The sequence below is a fragment of the Entelurus aequoreus genome, linkage group LG25 (assembly GCF_033978785.1).
Source record: "Entelurus aequoreus isolate RoL-2023_Sb linkage group LG25, RoL_Eaeq_v1.1, whole genome shotgun sequence".
NCBI classification, from domain to species: Eukaryota; Metazoa; Chordata; class Actinopteri; order Syngnathiformes; family Syngnathidae; genus Entelurus; species Entelurus aequoreus.
The window spans coordinates 35,847,135-35,870,737 of NC_084755.1; the positions used below are offsets into that span (position 1 = coordinate 35,847,135).

General features: G+C 38.8%; 1 protein-coding gene across 2 annotated transcripts in view; it reads right to left on the reverse strand.

Moving 5' to 3' along the window:
* Positions 1 to 23,603, reverse strand: part of jupb (junction plakoglobin b) — a 251,361-nt gene that overhangs the window by 4,345 nt on the left and 223,413 nt on the right. For both annotated transcript variants that reach the window (XM_062036727.1, XM_062036726.1), the window contains exon 16: positions 19,182 to 19,321. In XM_062036727.1, coding sequence (XP_061892711.1) covers positions 19,185 to 19,321 — 137 coding nt within the window. In that variant the 3' untranslated portion in view covers positions 19,182 to 19,184. The remainder of the gene's footprint in view (positions 1 to 19,181; positions 19,322 to 23,603) is intronic.

Genomic DNA, 23,603 nt, shown 5'->3' on the forward strand with positions numbered 1-23,603 from the left:
GTCCATAGTGGATCTAACATAATAGTGTGAGAGTCCAGTCCATAGTGGATCTAACATAATAGTGTGAGAGTCCAGTCCATAGTGGATCTAACATAATAGTGTGAGAGTCCAGTCCATAGTGGATCTAACATAATAGTGTGAGAGTCCAGTCCATAGTGGAACTAACATAATAGTGTGAGAGTCCAGTCCATAGTGGATCCAGTTAATAGTGTGAGAGTCCAGTCCACAGTGGATCTAACATAATAGTGTGAGAGTCCAGTCCATAGTGGATCTAACATAATAGTGTGAGAGTCCAGTCCATAGTGGATCTAACATAATAGTGTGAGAGTCCAGTCCGTAGTGGATCTAACATAATAGTGTGAGAGTCCAGTCCACAGTGGATCTAACATAATAGTGTGAGAGTCCAGTCCATAGTGGATCTAACATAATAGTGTGAGAGTCCAATAGTGGATCTAACATAATAGTGTGAGAGTCCGGTCCATAGTGGATCCAGTTAATAGTGTGAGAGTCCAGTCCATAGTGGATCTAACATAATATTGTGAGAGTCCAGTCCATAGTGGATCTTACATAATAGTGTAAGAGTCCAGTCCATAGTGGATCTAACATAATAGTGTGAGAGTCCAGTCCATAGTAGATCTAACATTATAGTGTGAGAGTCCAGTCCATAGTGGATCTAAAATAATAGTGTGAGAGTCCAGTCCATAGTGGATCTAACATAATAGTGTGAGAGTCCAGTCCATAGTAGATCTAACATAATAGTGTAAGAGTCCAGTCCATAGTGGATCTAACATAATAGTGTGTGAGTCCAGTCCATAGTGGATCTAACATAATATTGTGAGAGTCCAGTCCATAGTGGATCTAACATAATAGTGTGAGAGTCCGGTCCATAGTGGATCCAGTTAATAGTGTGAGAGTCCAGTCCATAGTGGATCTAACATAATAGTGTGAGAGTCCAGTCCATAGTAGATCTAACATAATAGTGTAAGAGTCCAGTCCATAGTGGATCTAAAATAATAGTGTGAGAGTCCAGTCCATAGTAGATCTAACATAATAGTGTAAGAGTCCAGTCCATAGTGGATCTAACATAATAGTGTGTGAGTCCAGTCCATAGTGGATCTAACATAATATTGTGAGAGTCCAGTCCATAGTGGATCTAACATAATAGTGTGAGAGTCCGGTCCATAGTGGATCCAGTTAATAGTGTGAGAGTCCAGTCCATAGTGGATCTAACATAATAGTGTGAGAGTCCAGTCCATAGTGGATCTAACATAATAGTTTGAGAGTCCAGTCCATAGTAGATCTAACATAATAGTGTAAGAGTCCAGTCCATAGTGGATCTAACATAATAGTGTGTGAGTCCAGTCCATAGTGGATATAACATAATAGTGAGAGTCCAGTCCATAGTGGATCTAACATAATAGTGTGAGAGTCCAGTCCATAGTGGATCTAACATAATAGTTTGAGAGTCCAGTCCATAGTAGATCTAACATAATAGTGTAAGAGTCCAGTCCATAGTGGATCTAACATAATAGTGTGTGAGTCCAGTCCATAGTGGATCTAACATAATATTGTGAGAGTCCAGTCCATAGTGGATCTAACATAATAGTGTGAGAGTCCAGTCCATAGTGGATGTAACATAATAGTGTGAGAGTCCAGTCCATAGTGGATCTAACATAATAGTGTGAGAGTCCAGTCCATAGTGGATCTAACATAATAGTGTGAGAGTCCAGTCCGTAGTGGATCTAACATAATAGTGTGAGAGTCCAGTCCACAGTGGATCTAACATAATAGTGTGAGAGTCCAGTCCATAGTGGATCTAACATAATAGTGTGAGAGTCCAATAGTGGATCTAACATAATAGTGTGAGAGTCCGGTCCATAGTGGATCCAGTTAATAGTGTGAGAGTCCAGTCCATAGTGGATCTAACATAATATTGTGAGAGTCCAGTCCATAGTGGATCTTACATAATAGTGTAAGAGTCCAGTCCATAGTGGATCTAACATAATAGTGTGAGAGTCCAGTCCATAGTAGATCTAACATTATAGTGTGAGAGTCCAGTCCATAGTGGATCTAAAATAATAGTGTGAGAGTCCAGTCCATAGTGGATCTAACATAATAGTGTGAGAGTCCAGTCCATAGTAGATCTAACATAATAGTGTAAGAGTCCAGTCCATAGTGGATCTAACATAATAGTGTGTGAGTCCAGTCCATAGTGGATCTAACATAATATTGTGAGAGTCCAGTCCATAGTGGATCTAACATAATAGTGTGAGAGTCCGGTCCATAGTGGATCCAGTTAATAGTGTGAGAGTCCAGTCCATAGTGGATCTAACATAATAGTGTGAGAGTCCAGTCCATAGTAGATCTAACATAATAGTGTAAGAGTCCAGTCCATAGTGGATCTAAAATAATAGTGTGAGAGTCCAGTCCATAGTAGATCTAACATAATAGTGTAAGAGTCCAGTCCATAGTGGATCTAACATAATATTGTGAGAGTCCAGTCCATAGTGGATCTAACATAATAGTGTGAGAGTCCGGTCCATAGTGGATCCAGTTAATAGTGTGAGAGTCCAGTCCATAGTGGATCTAACATAATAGTGTGAGAGTCCAGTCCATAGTGGATCTAACATAATAGTTTGAGAGTCCAGTCCATAGTAGATCTAACATAATAGTGTAAGAGTCCAGTCCATAGTGGATCTAACATAATAGTGTGTGAGTCCAGTCCATAGTGGATATAACATAATAGTGAGAGTCCAGTCCATAGTGGATCTAACATAATATTGTGAGAGTCCAGTCCATAGTGGATCTAACATAATAGTGTGAGAGTCCAGTCCATAGTGGATGTAACATAATAGTGTGAGAGTCCAGTCCATAGTGGATCTAACATAATAGTGTGTGAGTCCAGTCCATAGTGGATCTAACATAATAGTGTGAGAGTCCAGTCCATAGTGGATGTAACATAATAGTGTGAGAGTCCAGTCCATAGTGGATCTAACATAATAGTGTGAGAGTCCAGTCCATAGTGGATCTAACATAATAGTGTGAGAGTCCAGTCCGTAGTGGATCTAACATAATAGTGTGAGAGTCCAGTCCACAGTGGATCTAACATAATAGTGTGAGAGTCCAGTCCATAGTGGATCTAACATAATAGTGTGAGAGTCCAATAGTGGATCTAACATAATAGTGTGAGAGTCCGGTCCATAGTGGATCCAGTTAATAGTGTGAGAGTCCAGTCCATAGTGGATCTAACATAATATTGTGAGAGTCCAGTCCATAGTGGATCTTACATAATAGTGTAAGAGTCCAGTCCATAGTGGATCTAACATAATAGTGTGAGAGTCCAGTCCATAGTAGATCTAACATTATAGTGTGAGAGTCCAGTCCATAGTGGATCTAAAATAATAGTGTGAGAGTCCAGTCCATAGTGGATCTAACATAATAGTGTGAGAGTCCAGTCCATAGTAGATCTAACATAATAGTGTAAGAGTCCAGTCCATAGTGGATCTAACATAATAGTGTGTGAGTCCAGTCCATAGTGGATCTAACATAATATTGTGAGAGTCCAGTCCATAGTGGATCTAACATAATAGTGTGAGAGTCCGGTCCATAGTGGATCCAGTTAATAGTGTGAGAGTCCAGTCCATAGTGGATCTAACATAATAGTGTGAGAGTCCAGTCCATAGTAGATCTAACATAATAGTGTAAGAGTCCAGTCCATAGTGGATCTAAAATAATAGTGTGAGAGTCCAGTCCATAGTAGATCTAACATAATAGTGTAAGAGTCCAGTCCATAGTGGATCTAACATAATAGTGTGTGAGTCCAGTCCATAGTGGATCTAACATAATATTGTGAGAGTCCAGTCCATAGTGGATCTAACATAATAGTGTGAGAGTCCGGTCCATAGTGGATCCAGTTAATAGTGTGAGAGTCCAGTCCATAGTGGATCTAACATAATAGTGTGAGAGTCCAGTCCATAGTGGATCTAACATAATAGTTTGAGAGTCCAGTCCATAGTAGATCTAACATAATAGTGTAAGAGTCCAGTCCATAGTGGATCTAACATAATAGTGTGTGAGTCCAGTCCATAGTGGATATAACATAATAGTGAGAGTCCAGTCCATAGTGGATCTAACATAATAGTGTGAGAGTCCAGTCCATAGTGGATCTAACATAATAGTTTGAGAGTCCAGTCCATAGTAGATCTAACATAATAGTGTGAGAGTCCAGTCCATAGTGGATGTAACATAATAGTGTGAGAGTCCAGTCCATAGTGGATCTAACATAATAGTGTGAGAGTCCAGTCCATAGTGGATCTAACATAATAGTGTGAGAGTCCAGTCCGTAGTGGATCTAACATAATAGTGTGAGAGTCCAGTCCACAGTGGATCTAACATAATAGTGTGAGAGTCCAGTCCATAGTGGATCTAACATAATAGTGTGAGAGTCCAATAGTGGATCTAACATAATAGTGTGAGAGTCCGGTCCATAGTGGATCCAGTTAATAGTGTGAGAGTCCAGTCCATAGTGGATCTAACATAATATTGTGAGAGTCCAGTCCATAGTGGATCTTACATAATAGTGTAAGAGTCCAGTCCATAGTGGATCTAACATAATAGTGTGAGAGTCCAGTCCATAGTAGATCTAACATTATAGTGTGAGAGTCCAGTCCATAGTGGATCTAAAATAATAGTGTGAGAGTCCAGTCCATAGTGGATCTAACATAATAGTGTGAGAGTCCAGTCCATAGTAGATCTAACATAATAGTGTAAGAGTCCAGTCCATAGTGGATCTAACATAATAGTGTGTGAGTCCAGTCCATAGTGGATCTAACATAATATTGTGAGAGTCCAGTCCATAGTGGATCTAACATAATAGTGTGAGAGTCCGGTCCATAGTGGATCCAGTTAATAGTGTGAGAGTCCAGTCCATAGTGGATCTAACATAATAGTGTGAGAGTCCAGTCCATAGTAGATCTAACATAATAGTGTAAGAGTCCAGTCCATAGTGGATCTAAAATAATAGTGTGAGAGTCCAGTCCATAGTAGATCTAACATAATAGTGTAAGAGTCCAGTCCATAGTGGATCTAACATAATATTGTGAGAGTCCAGTCCATAGTGGATCTAACATAATAGTGTGAGAGTCCGGTCCATAGTGGATCCAGTTAATAGTGTGAGAGTCCAGTCCATAGTGGATCTAACATAATAGTGTGAGAGTCCAGTCCATAGTGGATCTAACATAATAGTTTGAGAGTCCAGTCCATAGTAGATCTAACATAATAGTGTAAGAGTCCAGTCCATAGTGGATCTAACATAATAGTGTGTGAGTCCAGTCCATAGTGGATATAACATAATAGTGAGAGTCCAGTCCATAGTGGATCTAACATAATATTGTGAGAGTCCAGTCCATAGTGGATCTAACATAATAGTGTGAGAGTCCAGTCCATAGTGGATGTAACATAATAGTGTGAGAGTCCAGTCCATAGTGGATCTAACATAATAGTGTGTGAGTCCAGTCCATAGTGGATCTAACATAATAGTGTGAGAGTCCAGTCCATAGTGGATGTAACATAATAGTGTGAGAGTCCAGTCCATAGTGGATCTAACATAATAGTGTGAGAGTCCAGTCCATAGTGGATCTAACATAATAGTGTGAGAGTCCAGTCCGTAGTGGATCTAACATAATAGTGTGAGAGTCCAGTCCACAGTGGATCTAACATAATAGTGTGAGAGTCCAGTCCATAGTGGATCTAACATAATAGTGTGAGAGTCCAATAGTGGATCTAACATAATAGTGTGAGAGTCCGGTCCATAGTGGATCCAGTTAATAGTGTGAGAGTCCAGTCCATAGTGGATCTAACATAATATTGTGAGAGTCCAGTCCATAGTGGATCTTACATAATAGTGTAAGAGTCCAGTCCATAGTGGATCTAACATAATAGTGTGAGAGTCCAGTCCATAGTAGATCTAACATTATAGTGTGAGAGTCCAGTCCATAGTGGATCTAAAATAATAGTGTGAGAGTCCAGTCCATAGTGGATCTAACATAATAGTGTGAGAGTCCAGTCCATAGTAGATCTAACATAATAGTGTAAGAGTCCAGTCCATAGTGGATCTAACATAATAGTGTGTGAGTCCAGTCCATAGTGGATCTAACATAATATTGTGAGAGTCCAGTCCATAGTGGATCTAACATAATAGTGTGAGAGTCCGGTCCATAGTGGATCCAGTTAATAGTGTGAGAGTCCAGTCCATAGTGGATCTAACATAATAGTGTGAGAGTCCAGTCCATAGTAGATCTAACATAATAGTGTAAGAGTCCAGTCCATAGTGGATCTAAAATAATAGTGTGAGAGTCCAGTCCATAGTAGATCTAACATAATAGTGTAAGAGTCCAGTCCATAGTGGATCTAACATAATAGTGTGTGAGTCCAGTCCATAGTGGATCTAACATAATATTGTGAGAGTCCAGTCCATAGTGGATCTAACATAATAGTGTGAGAGTCCGGTCCATAGTGGATCCAGTTAATAGTGTGAGAGTCCAGTCCATAGTGGATCTAACATAATAGTGTGAGAGTCCAGTCCATAGTGGATCTAACATAATAGTTTGAGAGTCCAGTCCATAGTAGATCTAACATAATAGTGTAAGAGTCCAGTCCATAGTGGATCTAACATAATAGTGTGTGAGTCCAGTCCATAGTGGATATAACATAATAGTGAGAGTCCAGTCCATAGTGGATCTAACATAATAGTGTGAGAGTCCAGTCCATAGTGGATCTAACATAATAGTTTGAGAGTCCAGTCCATAGTAGATCTAACATAATAGTGTAAGAGTCCAGTCCATAGTGGATCTAACATAATAGTGTGTGAGTCCAGTCCATAGTGGATCTAACATAATATTGTGAGAGTCCAGTCCATAGTGGATCTAGCATAATAGTGTGAGAGTCCAGTCCATAGTGGATGTAACATAATAGTGTGAGAGTCCAGTCCATAGTGGATCTAACATAATAGTGTGAGAGTCCAGTCCATAGTGGATCGAACATAATAGTGTGAGAGTCCAGTCCATAGTGGATCTAACATAATAGTGTGAGAGTCCAATAGTGGATCTAACATAATAGTGTGAGAGTCCAATAGTGGATCTAACATAATAGTGTGAGAGTCCGGTCCATAGTGGATCCAGTTAATAGTGTGAGAGTCCAGTCCATAGTGGATCTAACATAATAGTGTGAGTGTCCAGTCCATAATGGATCTAACATAATATTGTGAGAGTCCAGTCCATAGTGGATCTAGCATAATAGTGTGAGAGTCCAGTCCATAGTGGATCTAACATAATAGTGTGAGAGTCCAGTCCATAGTGGATCTAACATAATAGTGTGAGAGTCCAGTCCATAGTGGATCGAACATAATAGTGTGAGAGTCCAGTCCATAGTGGATCTAACATAATAGTGTGAGAGTACAATAGTGGATCTAACATAATAGTGTGAGAGTCCAATAGTGGATCTAACATAATAGTGTGAGACTCCGGTCCATAGTGGATCCAGTTAATAGTGTGAGAGTCCAGTCCATAGTGGATCTAACATAATAGTGTGAGTGTCCAGTCCATAATGGATCTAACATAATATTGTGAGAGTCCAGTCCATAGTGGATCTAACATAATAGTGTGTGAGCCAAGTCCATAGTGGATCTAACATAATAGTGTGAGAGTCCAGTCCATAGTGGATCTAACATAATAGTGTGAGAGTCCAATAGTGGATCTAACATAATAGTGTGAGAGTCCGGTCCATAGTGGATCCAGTTAATAGTGTGAGAGTCCAGTCCATAGTGGATCTAACATAATAGTGTGAGAGTCCAGTCCATAGTGGATCTAACATAATAGTTTGAGAGTCCAGTCCATAGTAGATCTAACATAATAGTGTAAGAGTCCAGTCCATAGTGGATCTAACATAATAGTGTGTGAGTCCAGTCCATAGTGGATATAACATAATAGTGAGAGTCCAGTCCATAGTGGATCTAACATAATATTGTGAGAGTCCAGTCCATAGTGGATCTAACATAATAGTGTGAGAGTCCAGTCCATAGTGGATCTAACATAATAGTGTGAGAGTCCGGTCCATAGTGGATCCAGTTAATAGTGTGAGAGTCCAGTCCATAGTGGATCTAACATAATAGTGTGAGAGTCCAGTCCATAGTGGATCTAACATAATAGTTTGAGAGTCCAGTCCATAGTAGATCTAACATAATAGTGTAAGAGTCCAGTCCATAGTGGATCTAACATAATAGTGTGTGAGTCCAGTCCATAGTGGATATAACATAATAGTGAGAGTCCAGTCCATAGTGGATCTAACATAATATTGTGAGAGTCCAGTCCATAGTGGATCTAACATAATAGTGTGAGAGTCCAGTCCATAGTGGATGTAACATAATAGTGTGAGAGTCCAGTCCATAGTGGATCTAACATAATAGTGTGTGAGTCCAGTCCATAGTGGATCTAACATAATAGTGTGAGAGTCCAGTCCATAGTGGATGTAACATAATAGTGTGAGAGTCCAGTCCATAGTGGATCTAACATAATAGTGTGAGAGTCCAGTCCATAGTGGATCTAACATAATAGTGTGAGAGTCCAGTCCGTAGTGGATCTAACATAATAGTGTGAGAGTCCAGTCCACAGTGGATCTAACATAATAGTGTGAGAGTCCAGTCCATAGTGGATCTAACATAATAGTGTGAGAGTCCAATAGTGGATCTAACATAATAGTGTGAGAGTCCGGTCCATAGTGGATCCAGTTAATAGTGTGAGAGTCCAGTCCATAGTGGATCTAACATAATATTGTGAGAGTCCAGTCCATAGTGGATCTTACATAATAGTGTAAGAGTCCAGTCCATAGTGGATCTAACATAATAGTGTGAGAGTCCAGTCCATAGTAGATCTAACATTATAGTGTGAGAGTCCAGTCCATAGTGGATCTAAAATAATAGTGTGAGAGTCCAGTCCATAGTGGATCTAACATAATAGTGTGAGAGTCCAGTCCATAGTAGATCTAACATAATAGTGTGTGAGTCCAGTCCATAGTGGATCTAACATAATATTGTGAGAGTCCAGTCCATAGTGGATCTAACATAATAGTGTGAGAGTCCGGTCCATAGTGGATCCAGTTAATAGTGTGAGAGTCCAGTCCATAGTGGATCTAACATAATAGTGTGAGAGTCCAGTCCATAGTAGATCTAACATAATAGTGTAAGAGTCCAGTCCATAGTGGATCTAAAATAATAGTGTGAGAGTCCAGTCCATAGTAGATCTAACATAATAGTGTAAGAGTCCAGTCCATAGTGGATCTAACATAATAGTGTGTGAGTCCAGTCCATAGTGGATCTAACATAATATTGTGAGAGTCCAGTCCATAGTGGATCTAACATAATAGTGTGAGAGTCCGGTCCATAGTGGATCCAGTTAATAGTGTGAGAGTCCAGTCCATAGTGGATCTAACATAATAGTGTGAGAGTCCAGTCCATAGTGGATCTAACATAATAGTTTGAGAGTCCAGTCCATAGTAGATCTAACATAATAGTGTAAGAGTCCAGTCCATAGTGGATCTAACATAATAGTGTGTGAGTCCAGTCCATAGTGGATATAACATAATAGTGAGAGTCCAGTCCATAGTGGATCTAACATAATAGTGTGAGAGTCCAGTCCATAGTGGATCTAACATAATAGTTTGAGAGTCCAGTCCATAGTAGATCTAACATAATAGTGTAAGAGTCCAGTCCATAGTGGATCTAACATAATAGTGTGTGAGTCCAGTCCATAGTGGATCTAACATAATATTGTGAGAGTCCAGTCCATAGTGGATCTAGCATAATAGTGTGAGAGTCCAGTCCATAGTGGATGTAACATAATAGTGTGAGAGTCCAGTCCATAGTGGATCTAACATAATAGTGTGAGAGTCCAGTCCATAGTGGATCGAACATAATAGTGTGAGAGTCCAGTCCATAGTGGATCTAACATAATAGTGTGAGAGTCCAATAGTGGATCTAACATAATAGTGTGAGAGTCCAATAGTGGATCTAACATAATAGTGTGAGAGTCCGGTCCATAGTGGATCCAGTTAATAGTGTGAGAGTCCAGTCCATAGTGGATCTAACATAATAGTGTGAGTGTCCAGTCCATAATGGATCTAACATAATATTGTGAGAGTCCAGTCCATAGTGGATCTAGCATAATAGTGTGAGAGTCCAGTCCATAGTGGATCTAACATAATAGTGTGAGAGTCCAGTCCATAGTGGATCTAACATAATAGTGTGAGAGTCCAGTCCATAGTGGATCGAACATAATAGTGTGAGAGTCCAGTCCATAGTGGATCTAACATAATAGTGTGAGAGTACAATAGTGGATCTAACATAATAGTGTGAGAGTCCAATAGTGGATCTAACATAATAGTGTGAGACTCCGGTCCATAGTGGATCCAGTTAATAGTGTGAGAGTCCAGTCCATAGTGGATCTAACATAATAGTGTGAGTGTCCAGTCCATAATGGATCTAACATAATATTGTGAGAGTCCAGTCCATAGTGGATCTAACATAATAGTGTGTGAGCCAAGTCCATAGTGGATCTAACATAATAGTGTGAGAGTCCAGTCCATAGTGGATCTAACATAATAGTGTGAGAGTCCAATAGTGGATCTAACATAATAGTGTGAGAGTCCAATAGTGGATCTAACATAATAGTGTGAGAGTCCGGTCCATAGTGGATCCAGTTAATAGTGTGAGAGTCCAGTCCATAGTGGATCTAACATAATAGTGTGAGAGTCCAGTCCATAGTGGATCTAACATAATAGTGTGAGAGTCCAGTCCATAGTGGATCTAACATAATAGTGTGAGAGTCCAGTCCATAGTGGATCTAACATAATAGTGGGAGAGTCCAGTCCATAGTGGATCTAACATAATAGTGTGAGAGTCCAGTCCATAGTGGATCTAACATAATAGTGTGAGAGTCCAGTCCATAGTGGATCTAACATAATAGTGTGAGAGTCCAGTCCATAGTGGATCTAACATAATAGTGTGAGAGTCCAGTCCATAGTGGATCTAACATAATAGTGTGAGAGTCCAGTCCATAGTGGATCTAACATAATAGTGTGAGAGTCCAATAGTGGATCTAACATAATAGTGTGAGAGTCCAATAGTGGATCTAACATAATAGTGTGAGAGTCCGGTCCATAGTGGATCCAGTTAATAGTGTGAGAGTCCAGTCCATAGTGGATCTAACATAATAGTGTGAGAGTCCAGTCCATAGTGGATCTAACATAATAGTGTGAGAGTCCAGTCCATAGTGGATCTAACATAATAGTGTGAGAGTCCAGTCCATAGTGGATCTAACATAATAGTGGGAGAGTCCAGTCCATAGTGGATCTAACATAATAGTGTGAGAGTCCAGTCCATAGTGGATCTAACATAATAGTGTGAGAGTCCAGTCCATAGTGGATCTAACATAATAGTGTGAGAGTCCAGTCCATAGTGGATCTAACATAATAGTGTGAGAGTCCAGTCCATAGTGGGGCCAGCAGGAGATCATCTTGAGTGGAGACAGGTCAGATAACTAAAAATATGGATCTCATCACCCTACTGTAGTATTGATCTGGCACCAATACAACACTTTGAATAGATGATGTATTACGGGTCAATATCAAGTGAATTAAGGAAAGTCTAATTAAATCCACTGTGATCTGATACCAACTTTAAATGAAAGTTATGCAGAGAAATTGTCATTTTTAAATTGACAGACCAGTAATAGTAATGGTACTGACAATAGTGGTCAGTGATTGGTTTCTTCTGGTTCCTATCACTCAGAACGGATGTTTTCTTGTATCTCAACACATATAATGAGGACTGTAGGGATTGTGGAGTAGTTTATACACTGAAGTCTTTACAAGGCATACCAAACAGGATGCTTTTGTGTTACGAGTTGATCCTATCTGAGCTAAATAGACAAACAAAGCTGTGCCAAGATCAGCACAAAGTTGCGCCGTGGTACAGTACCGAGTTGGCAAAAGCATCAGCTTCTATCCTCTCACGCGCGTGGTAATTTGGCGCCAGAACAAGAACATTTATTTTGGAAAAAGAAAAGGCTTCAGGGCAAAAGTACATAAAGACCCCGGTTCCCCTTAAAAATAGTAGCAGTACACAATCTGAGTAGCACGGGAGTTCCAATATCCAGTACATACTGCACTGCAAAAAGTCAGTGTTCAAAAACAGGGGGAAAAAAATACAAAAATGAGGGGTATTTTATTTGAACTAAGCACAATTATCTGCCAATAGAACAAGAACATTTGGCATGTCAAGACTTTCCAAAACAAGTAAAATGTAGCTAACTTCTTGAACCCAAAAATACCTTAAAATAAGTATATTCTCACTAATAACAAGTGCACTTTTCTTGGTAGAAAAAAAAAAGGAAACCTTTTTGCTCAATATGTTGAAAAATATTCTTAAATGAAGTAAACGCTAGTGTCATTATCTTGACATAATGATATGCGCTCGGCATTACATTCCATGAAACCAGCAAACTTATACTAAAAACTAATTTATTGTTCTTAATGGAAAGGCAACAAGGCAAGCGCTTGTTACTCTCGGGGTCTCCTAGCCGCTCAGGCAAATCATATGGTCTAAAGATGCATTTTTCCATGGATAACATGACATCATCGCGTCAAGTGCGTGCTCTTTCAGTCAATTAGTGCGCATATATACAGCCCGGCCCCCGGCCACATTTTTTTTAATTGTAATTTGGAAGAATTCATCTGAATGTGCATGAACTATATCTGTTCAAAATTGTTAGAAATGTTAAATGTTTAAATATTAACTGTCAGTTTACTGTACTGTGCCAAGTGTACTACTATATGAGTACCTATTTTCTATTGTTTCATTGAAAATAAAACAGCAAAGTCCATTTGGCTGTCATCTGTTTTAATTATGAGACACAATTGTGTCAAAGTCATGATTTTTTATTTTTCATGCTTGAAATAAGAAATGATTACTTTAAAAAAGTAGTTTTATACTTGTGAGTGTTGATGACACAGCTTTGCAACACTTGATATTCTAGTTTCAAGAATGTTTTACTCAATATACCGTATTTCCTTGAATTGGCGCAGGGAATATAGTATTCGCACGTCTAGAATTACTGCCGGGTCAAACTCGTTTCTCAAAATAATTAACGCATGCTTGGCCTTATCGCCGGTTCATTATTAACGCCGGATCAAATTCCTTTCGCAAAATATTGATTTTATTATCGCATGTCTATAATTTTCGCCGGGTCAAACTCGTTTCGCAAAATATTTAGCATATGGCTAGAACTTCCGCCGGGTCAAATTCGTTACGTCACGAGTGACGCTTTACCTGTCCTCATTTTCAAAATGGAGGAAGCTGCTTTCAGTAGTTTGCAATCGCACAAAGGAAAAAAGATAAAGAGCTATTCAGTAGGATTTAAGGTCCAAGCTATTGAATACCGGTACAGTATGCTAAAAAGAACAGTAAGCAGCTATGTTTTATTAATATACCGTATCTGCGTGTGTCAAATACGGTATGAGTCATTAAATGACTCCCGCCTCCTGGTGGTAGAGGGCGCTAGTGATCCTTCTTGCGACTTCCGGTACTGCAGAAGAAGTGAACACACGCAGCAACAGATTTTTTTTTCCTCTCGCCTGAACTTTTAACATGGAGGATTACATACCGGTATCTAAAATAAAACAGTTTTCTAAACTGGAGTTTCAATCAAAGCAGGAGGTAATAATTAAAGGAATATCTCCATCGAGACAGAGAGACTTTTAAAACTGAAGAAAGAAAATAAGGAAGACTTCTATAAACAAGTTATCGATGCTTTTGGTCAGAAGGAGCTGCAAATGGACTCCATTTATAAGTACAGGTAAGACCATAATAACGTTTTTTTAATTAAATGTGTTTTTCAGGATGGTATGCTTACATCACACTCAAAGTGCACGCCTAAATTTACCGCATTCCTTTTGGTAAACGCCGGAGTGGGAAGAGGTTTTAAAATAATTAGCGCATGCACGGCCATCCCGCAGGCTTCCGGTAAACGCCGGAGTGACAGGAGGTTTTAAATTAATTAGCGCCCCTGCGGCTATTCAAGGAAATACGGTAGGTCATCAAATCTCAGCTACAAGCTGTAATATCTTACTGAGATCATTTAGGAGCAAAACACTTAAAACAAGTAAAACACTCTAACATAAAATCTGCTTAGTGAGAAGAATGATCTTATCAGACAGAAAATAAGCTATTATCACCCTTATTTGAGATATTTCATCTTACTTAGATTTCAGTTTTTGCAGTGTGTCTCTAGAATTTGCCATTTTTAAAGTTGAACTTCTGAAGCGATGTCATGTGTCCCTAACAAGGTTTATGTTAAGTCAATAAAGTTATCTTAGTTATCATATTGTGCATTTACTGTAATATCTAAGATTGCGTAAAACACTGGAACCGAAATGTCCTGACTAGTGTTGTCCATATACCAATATTTTGGTACTGGTACCAAAATTATTTCGATACTTTTCTGTACTTTGATACTTTTCTAAATAAAGGGGACCACAAAAAATTGCATTGTTGTGTTTATTTTAACAAAGAATCTTAGGGTACACTAAACATATGTTTCTTATTGCAAGTTTGTCCTTGAATAAAATAGTGAACATACAAGACAACTTGTCTTTTAGCAGTAAGTAAACAAACAAAGACTCCTAATTAGTCTGCTGACATATGCAGTAACATATTGTGCCATTTATCTACCTATTATTTTGTCAACATTATTAAGGACAAGTGGTAGAAAATGAATTATTAATCTACTTGTTCATTTACTGTTAATATCTGCTTACTTCCTCCTTTTAACATGTTCTATCTACACTTCTGTTAAAATGTAATAATCATTTATTCATCTGTTGTTTGGATACTTTACATTAGTTTTGGATGATACCACAAATTTGGGTATCAATTAGGGATGTCCGATAATGGCTTTTTGCCGATATCCGATATTGTCCAACTCTTTAATTACCGATGCCGATATCAACCGATACCGATATATACAGTCGTGGAATTAACACATTATTATGCCTAATTTGGACAACCAGGTATGGTGAAGATAAGGTACTTTTTTTTTTTAATTAATAAAATAAAATAAGGTAAATACATTTTTAAAAAATTCTTGAATAAAAAGGAAAGTAAAACAATATAAAAACAGTTACATAGAAACTAATAATTAATGAAAATGAGTAAAATTAACTGTTAAAGGTTAGTACTATTAGTGGAGCAGCAGCACGCACAACCATGTGTGCTTACGGACTGTATCCCTTGCAGACTGTATTGATATATATTGATATATAATGTAGGAACCAGAATATTAATAACAGAAAGAAACAACCCTTTTGTGCGAATGAGGGGAGGGAGGATTTTTGTGTTTTTTATGTTGATTTAATAAAAAAATCAATCAATCAATGTTTATTTATATAGCCCTAAATCACAAGTGTCTCAAAGGGCTGTACAAGCCACAACGACATCCTCGGTACAGAGCCCACATACGGGCAAGGAAAACTCACCCCAGTAATAAATAAATAAAAATAAAAATAAAAAACAATACCGATAAAAAAACAAAAAACGATACCGATAATTTCCGATATTACATTTTAACGCATTTATCGGACATCTCTAGTATCAATCGATACCAAGTAGTTACAAGATCATACATTGGTCATATTCAAAGTCCTCATGTGTCCGGGGACGTATTTCCTGAGTTTATAAACATAATATAAATAATTAAAAAAACGAAAGAAGATTTTGTGATGCCAAAAAATATCGACGTAATCATAGTAGTATCGACTGGATACGCTCCTGTACTTGGTATCATTACAGTGGATGTGACGACGACCTGGAGCGCGGGGGGTGGTGAACTGGTACTTTTCAGAGGTGGTATCGTACCGAATATGATTCATTTGTATGGCGGTACTATTCTAATACCGGTATACCGTACAACCCTAGTCCTGACAGAACACAAATGGTTTTGGTCCCACCCTACGGACAAGCGGTGTCCACAGTCCGCCTGTCTTATTGTCCCTCGAATGGACGCATTTTACCTTAAAAACTAACGATGAAGGTGAAGCTAGAAACACTGAAGGGCCGCTCAGCAAGAGGTGCTTTAAGACATGGCTAGCTAGCGGCTAACGTCCATTCGCAGTCGGCAATGTTTTAGCTACTTCTAAATCACTAATCCTTGCCTCCATGGCGACAAATAAAGTGAGTTTCTTACAAGTATCATCCCTGCAGGGCGAGGAATAGCTAAACATGCTTCACTACAGGATACAATAGCCGCTAACAACAAGCTAGCACTCCTGAATGTAAACAAATGCCAGGGGTGGATCTAAACAAATATAGACTGTAACGATACCAAGTACAAGACCCGTATCTAGTCAATACTACAATGATTACATCAATAACTTATTATCACAAATCGCTTGTCATTTTTTATCGATTATAAACTCGGGAAATACGACGACTGGACACAGGAGGACTTAAATAATAACCAATGTATGACCCTGTAACTTCTTGGTACACAATGTGTAGTAGCACCTAAAATGTACAAACCCCGTTTCCATATGAGTTGGGAAATTGTGTTAGATGTAAATATAAACGGAATACAATGATTTGCAAATCAGTTTCAAGCCATATTCAGTTGAATATGCTACAAAGACAACATATTTGATGTTCAAACTGATAAACATATTTTTTTTTTGTGCAAATAATCATTAACTTTAGATGACTTTGATGCCAGCAACACGTGACAAAGAAGTTGGGAAAGGTGGCAATAAATACTGATAAAGTTGAGGAATGCTCATCAAACACTTATTTGGAACATCCCACAGGTGAGCAGGCTAATTGGGAACAGGTGGGTGCCATGATTGGGTATAAAAGTAGATTCCATGAAATGCTCAGTCATTCACAAACAAGGATGGGGCGAGGGTCACCACATTTGTCAACAAATGCGTGAGCAAATTGTTGAACAGTTTAAGAAAAACCTTTCTCAACCAGCTATTGCAAGGAATTTAGGGATTTCACCATCTACGCTCTGTAATATCATCAAAGGGTTCAGAGAATCTGGAGAAATCACTGCACGTAAGCAGCTAAGCCCGTGACCTTCCATCCCTCAGGCTGTACTGCATCAACAAGCGACATCAGTGTGTAAAGGATATCACCACATGGGCTCAGGAACACTTCAGAAACCCACTGTCAGTAACTACAGTTGGTCGCTACATCTGTAAGTGCAAGTTATAACTCTCCTATGCAAGGCGAGAACCGTTTATCAACAACACCCAGAACTCATGGTATTCCATTTATATTTACATCTAACACAATTTCCCAACTCATATGGAAACGGGGTTTGTACGCAAAGTATCCAAACAACAGGAGAGTGAGTGATTATTACATTTGAACAGGCGTGTAGAGAGAACACGTTAAAACAAAAAGTAAGCAGATGTTAACAGTAAAATGGACAAGCCGATGAATGTTCCATCCAATTTCTATCGCTTGTCCCTCATAACTTTGAGAAAATAACACAAAATGTTACTGCATACTTCAGCAGCCAAATTAGGAGCCTAAAAGAGACATTGTCTAGTATGTTCACTATCTTATTTTATGACAACATTATTTGATTGCAATATGAAATGTATGTTTAATGTTGGAATAATTGTTTCTAAATTACCACAACAACGTTGTGTTACATTGAGGGTCTGGTGAGAAGACAAAAGCTGTCTTTGAAACCTACCAAGAGTAAGGCTCGTAAAACTCCACTGTGTAAGGGGGGGGAAGCAACATGAAGGTGTTCCGGTGTTCTTTCATGTATGGTAATCAACAGAACGATATTGTTCTAACCCAAGGACTTCAAAGCGGAGAGAAGAGAGGATCTGCCCAATTTCCAGACGACCTCTTTTTGAACTGGTTTACGAACGTCTTTTTGAACTATTTTATGGACCTCTTTTTGAACTGTTTTACGAACGTCTTTTTGAACTATTTTACGACCTCTTCTTTTGAACTGTTCGGTAACCAAAGGCAACGCTGTTTACGACCCACTTCCCTCTGGAAGCAGCTGTGGTCATGTGGTCGGAGAAAGTCAAATAAAGAAGGAGGAGTACAATCTTTCCCCAGAGCGTGCTGAGATACTGTACAAGAGTACAGTGTACGGGCGACTTTCCTCAATTGAGTCCAAATTGAATTCTGTCTCTGTTTAATTCTTTGCCTCTTGTCTTGTTTAATAGATGTCATCAGTGTTTGAACCTGACATTTGTATGTTAAAATAAAGCCAATAATTATATTGTTTATGGTGCACTTTATTTTGAAAAGTATCGAATTACATTTTGGTACCGGTACCAACATATTGGTATCGGGACAACCCTATTCAGATGTATTAATACATTTGTTACTAATCTCCTATGTCACCCTGTATATATATTATCACACAACTTTAGTATGCTTAAAGTCCGTTGCTATAGTTATTAGCTATTGTGCTCAAGCTGTATTTTTCCTATTTGTGCAAGGACAAAACTTCTTGTCTGAGGGGTGGCCTCAGCCGCAGATGTTATCTTTGTTTTAGCCCGCTAACAGCCAAGGATTTCAAGGACTTCAAGGACCTCAACGCAGATAAGACGACAGCACGCAGACGAAGCGGAGACAAGGCGAAATCACAAGGCCCCCAGCACATTCCGTCACGTATTGTGCGTACTGGACCTGCTTTGCATGATATATGTGACCACTCCTTTTAGGAGTCACGGCCTCAGTGATGTTGACTGTGGAACACCTGAATAAATAGAGGGACGCGGGAGCTGAACCTTAGAGCGTAGGGCGAGACTGTGACTAAGTGTGCAGCTCCATGCGTTCTCCTCATGAGCTAAATTGAACTCTGTCTCTGCATGATTCCTTGCTTCTTGTCTGATTAATAGACGCCATCAGTGTTTGAACCTGACAACCCTTAACACAAAGCTATAATGTCAATGTTTTGTTTTGATAACTTGGCACAGTGAGTCCAAAACTGGAGGGTAAGCCAACAAAGTATTTACCTGCATTTAACTTAGAAGTGTGCTACATTTGTTTGTGCATTTTAGAGTTCTATTTGATCAGAACACACAGTCATGGGTGCACCTGTAGTCACCTGTTAGAGTGGTTCAGGGTAGGCCTGCCTTGGGTCGTGGCTCATCTCAGGCATGTAGGTCTCATGGAGGTCAGGGTCTAATGGCAGAGTGTCCAGGGGAAGCTCAGCATAGCCATAGGGAGGGTAGGCCCCATCTAACTCTTAAACAGTAGGAAAGAAAAAGACATGTTTTTATTCTAAAGCCAAGAAGACACAGGTGCTTCAATCATGCTGTCAAAGGAAGGGATCATTGTCATTAAAACAATTACTTTCTGCGTGACTGTAGAGTACTTCAATTACAAAAAAAATTAAAGCTGCAAGCAGCGTTGGTCCGCTCCGCATTTTGGCAGGTGCTAGTCCTAATTAGATCGCAATTTCCGCCAGTCTTGATGTGTGTAAAAAGTTTGGTGAGTTTTGAAGTATTTTAAGGGGGTCAAATTACAGCGCAAAGAGGCAAAAATTAGTGTTTTTATGAAACTTTTGTTTTGAAGGGGTGATTGCCAACTTCCTGTTGATTTTTGCTGAAGGATGTCAGTGTATGAAATGTAGCTCTAAGTCAGACCTACATAGAGGTTTTTGTTGCATGTCTCTACGATATTCATACTGGGAGTTAGAGGAAGTTGTGTCTGTGTTTTTTTCCTAGGTGCTGCGGCACAGTGGTTCTTTTCTTTGAAGGCTCGTAAAATCAAAACCGTAGCACTTATTAAAACGCTTCCGTCAACTTTTAATCAGAAGGGTTCAATCTCTCTCCTGTAGTATTTTGAAGCCGAAACGACAAACGCGCTCAGAGGAGATAATGTTTGATGTTAGGTGACCGGTTTTAACAAAAAGTTAGTTTTGAAGGAGGGATTGCAAACGTCCTGTTGATTTTTGCTGAAGGATGTCAATCTATGAAATGTAGGTCTAAGTGAGACCTACATAGAGGCTTTTGTTTCATGTCTCTAAGACGTTCCTACCGGAAGTTACAAGCAGTTTTGTCGGAGTTTTCCTCTGAGGAGCAGTTTTGTCTCTGTTTTATTCAAAAATTGCGCTAGAGCGCAATTTTTAGTTTTGGGGTTCGTTTTTTTTTTTAGATCGCAATTTGCACCAGTCCTGATGTGTGTGAAAAGTTAGGTGAGTTTTGAAGTATTTTAAGGGGGTCAAATTACAGCTCAAAGAGGCAAAAATGAGTGTTTTTAGTCATTTTTTGTGTTGAAGGGGAAATTGCCAACTTCCTGTAGGTTTTTGCCCGAGGATGTAAAATTATGAATTGTAGGTCTAAGTGAGACCTACATACAGGCTTTTTGTTTCATGTCTCTATGACCTTCCTCGTGGGAGTTACAGGCAGTTTGTTTTTGTTTTTTTCCTAGGGGGCGCTAGAGCGCAATTTTGATTTTTGGGGTTTGGTTTTTTTTTACTAAAGTGTGCTGTCACAGTTTTTCTATGTGTGTATAAAATTTGGTGAGTTTTGAAGCATGTTAAGGGGGGCAAAGTAGTGCGCAAAGCTGCGGAATAATAATAAAGAAAGAATAAAACCTTACAAATTCAATAGGGTCCTTTGTCCCTGTACAAAGGACTCCCTGTGGGAGTCCTTTGTACAGGGTACTAGCGGACCCTAATAAACATTTCACCATGTTTTCCCCTTTGAATGTCTTGGCCCAGGGACAAATTGGTCAACGGGTAGAGAGAAATGTGAGAAAATGGATGTGGCGAGGCTCTAGTCAGCTCAGGCAAAGTCATATTGAGTACTCAACTTGGTATTTATTGGTTCCAAAGTGCAAAAACAGTCCAAAAAAAAAAAAAGTAAAAAAGGAAAATGTCAAAAATAGATTTACATCGTATCATAGAAGGAGTCAGCAATGGAGGTCATGATTAACTCACTTTAGAGCAGTGGTTCTTAACCTGGGTTCGATCGAACCCTAGGGGTTCGGCGAAGGTCAAGGCACACCCGACTCATCGTGTAAATACAAACTTCTCCCTATCGGCGTATTACGGATACGGCAACTGCTGACTGGTTTGCAGGTGTGTAATTTGTTGTGAGTTTATGCACTGTGTTGGTTTTGTTCTTTGAACAAGGTGATGTTCATGCACGGTTCATTTTGTGCACCGGTAATAAAACATGGTAACACTTTAGTATGGGGAACATATTCACCATTAATTAGTTGCTTATTAACATGCAAATTAGTAACATATTGGCTCTTAACTAGTCATTATTAAGTTCTTATTAATGCCTTATTCGGCATGGCCTTATTATAACCATAACCCTCTAACCCTGACCCTAACCAAATAACTCTATATTAAGTCTTTATTACTTAGAATATGTTCCCCTAGTGTCCAAATAACTCTAAATTAAGTCTTCATTACTTAAAATATGTTCCCCATACTAAAGTGTTACCAAAAACATATACCGTATTTTTCGGACTATAAGTCGCAGTTTTTTTCATAGTTTGGCCGGCGATGCGACTTATACTCGGGAGCGACTTATGTGTGAAATTATTAACACATTAGCGTAAAATATCAAGTAATATTATTGATCTCATTCACGTAAGAGACTAGACGTATAAGATTTCATGGGATTTAGCGATTAGGAGTGACAGATTGTTTGGTAAACGTATAGCATGTTCTATATGTTATAGTTATTTGAAGCTAATTATAAAACTGTGCAGCTGATTTATTGATTTTTTTTCCGCTATTTGCAATAAGGTTTTGTGTTTTCATTAAACTCTCCCGAGCATAAGACTGAAATTTAGTGTTATTGTTGATGCTACGGCACCATCTTTCGGGCAAGTTCGTTCACTGCATGTGCTGCGAGTTGTAAATGTAGTTCCTGTTTTGCCTTAAACCGAGAGTAAAACCGCCCATAGCGTTCCTGCTCGAAAGGATTCTTCATTCATCGCACAAAGCAACGTGTGTAAGTTTAACAATTTAACTAAAACAATTCATACTTACTAAACCGTCCCATGTGTGATGTCTGTAGGAGTGTTTCCAAGCATATTTGTTTGTGCTAGCGCGATATAATAAAGCTGGCATCATTAGCGTTAGCTCATATGCTAACACGTCTACGAGTGTATGTTGTCAGTATTATTAACTTACAATGACATTATTTTTGTAGTGTTTCAGTTTCACAAATTCCTCAGTAAATTCACCAAAACGTTACTGTGGAATTAAGTCTGTTTAGCTAATTGATATCACAAAAAACTTTGTGTTACATTGAGTTCTGTCAAGTAAGAAGACAAAAGCTGTCTTTGAAACCTACCAAGAAGAATGCTCGTAAAACTCCACATGAAGGGTTTTCTGTTTTCTCTCATGTATGGTAATCAACAGAAGGATGTTGCTCTGGCCCAAGGACTTCAAAGCGGCGAGATGACAGGATCTGCCCAATTTCCAGACGAACTCTTTTTGAACTATTTTATGGACCTCTTTTTGAACTATTTTACGAACTCTTTTTGAACTGACCTTTTCTGTGAATTGTTTACGACCTTTTCTGTGAACTTTTTGCGACCTTTGTCCTTTGGAAACAGCCGTGGCCGTGTGGTCGGAGAGAGGGTCCAAAATGAAAGAAGGAGGCATACAATCTTTTGGCAGAGCGTGCTAAGATACTGTACAAGGGTACAGTGTAAAGGCGACTCTCCTCAATATATTGAGTCCAAATTTAATTCTGTTTCTGTTTGATTCTTTGCCTATTGCATACTTGCCAACCTTGAGACCTCCGATTCCGGGAGGTGGGGGTGGGGTGGGGCGGGGGGGTGGTTGGGGGGCGGGTGGCGTGGTTGGGGGCGTGGTTAAGAGGGGAGGAGTATATTTACAGCTAGAATTCACCAACTCGAGTATTTCATATATATATAGATATATATATATGTCTTAATTAGATTATCCAAAAAATAGTGCTCGATACCGTGGTAGAGCGTAATATGTATGTGTGGGAAAAAATCACAAGACTATTTCATCTCTACAGGCCTGTTTCATGAGGGGTTTCCTCAATCCTCAGGAGATTTTATATATAGATATATATATATGTAAGAAATACTTGACTTTCAGTTAATTCTATATATATATATATATATATATATATATATATATATATATATATATATATATATATATATATATATATATATATATATATATATATATATATATATATATATATATTTTTATTTTTTTATTTTTTATTTTTTTTATTTTATTTTATTATAAATATAAATAAAAGAAATACTTGAATTTCAGTGTTCCGGAGGCTATCCAGTAGATGGCAGTATTGTCCTGTTTAAAGATGGCAGTATTGTCCTGTTTAAGAGTGTCACAACATTGCTGTTTACGGCAGACGAACTACTTTACGGTAGACGAAAACGTGGCTGCTGTTGTTGTGTGTTGTTACCGCGCTGGGAGGACGTTAATGAAACTGCCTAACAATAAACCCACATAAGAAACCAAGAACTGTGTAAATGGGTGTGGATGGGGGAG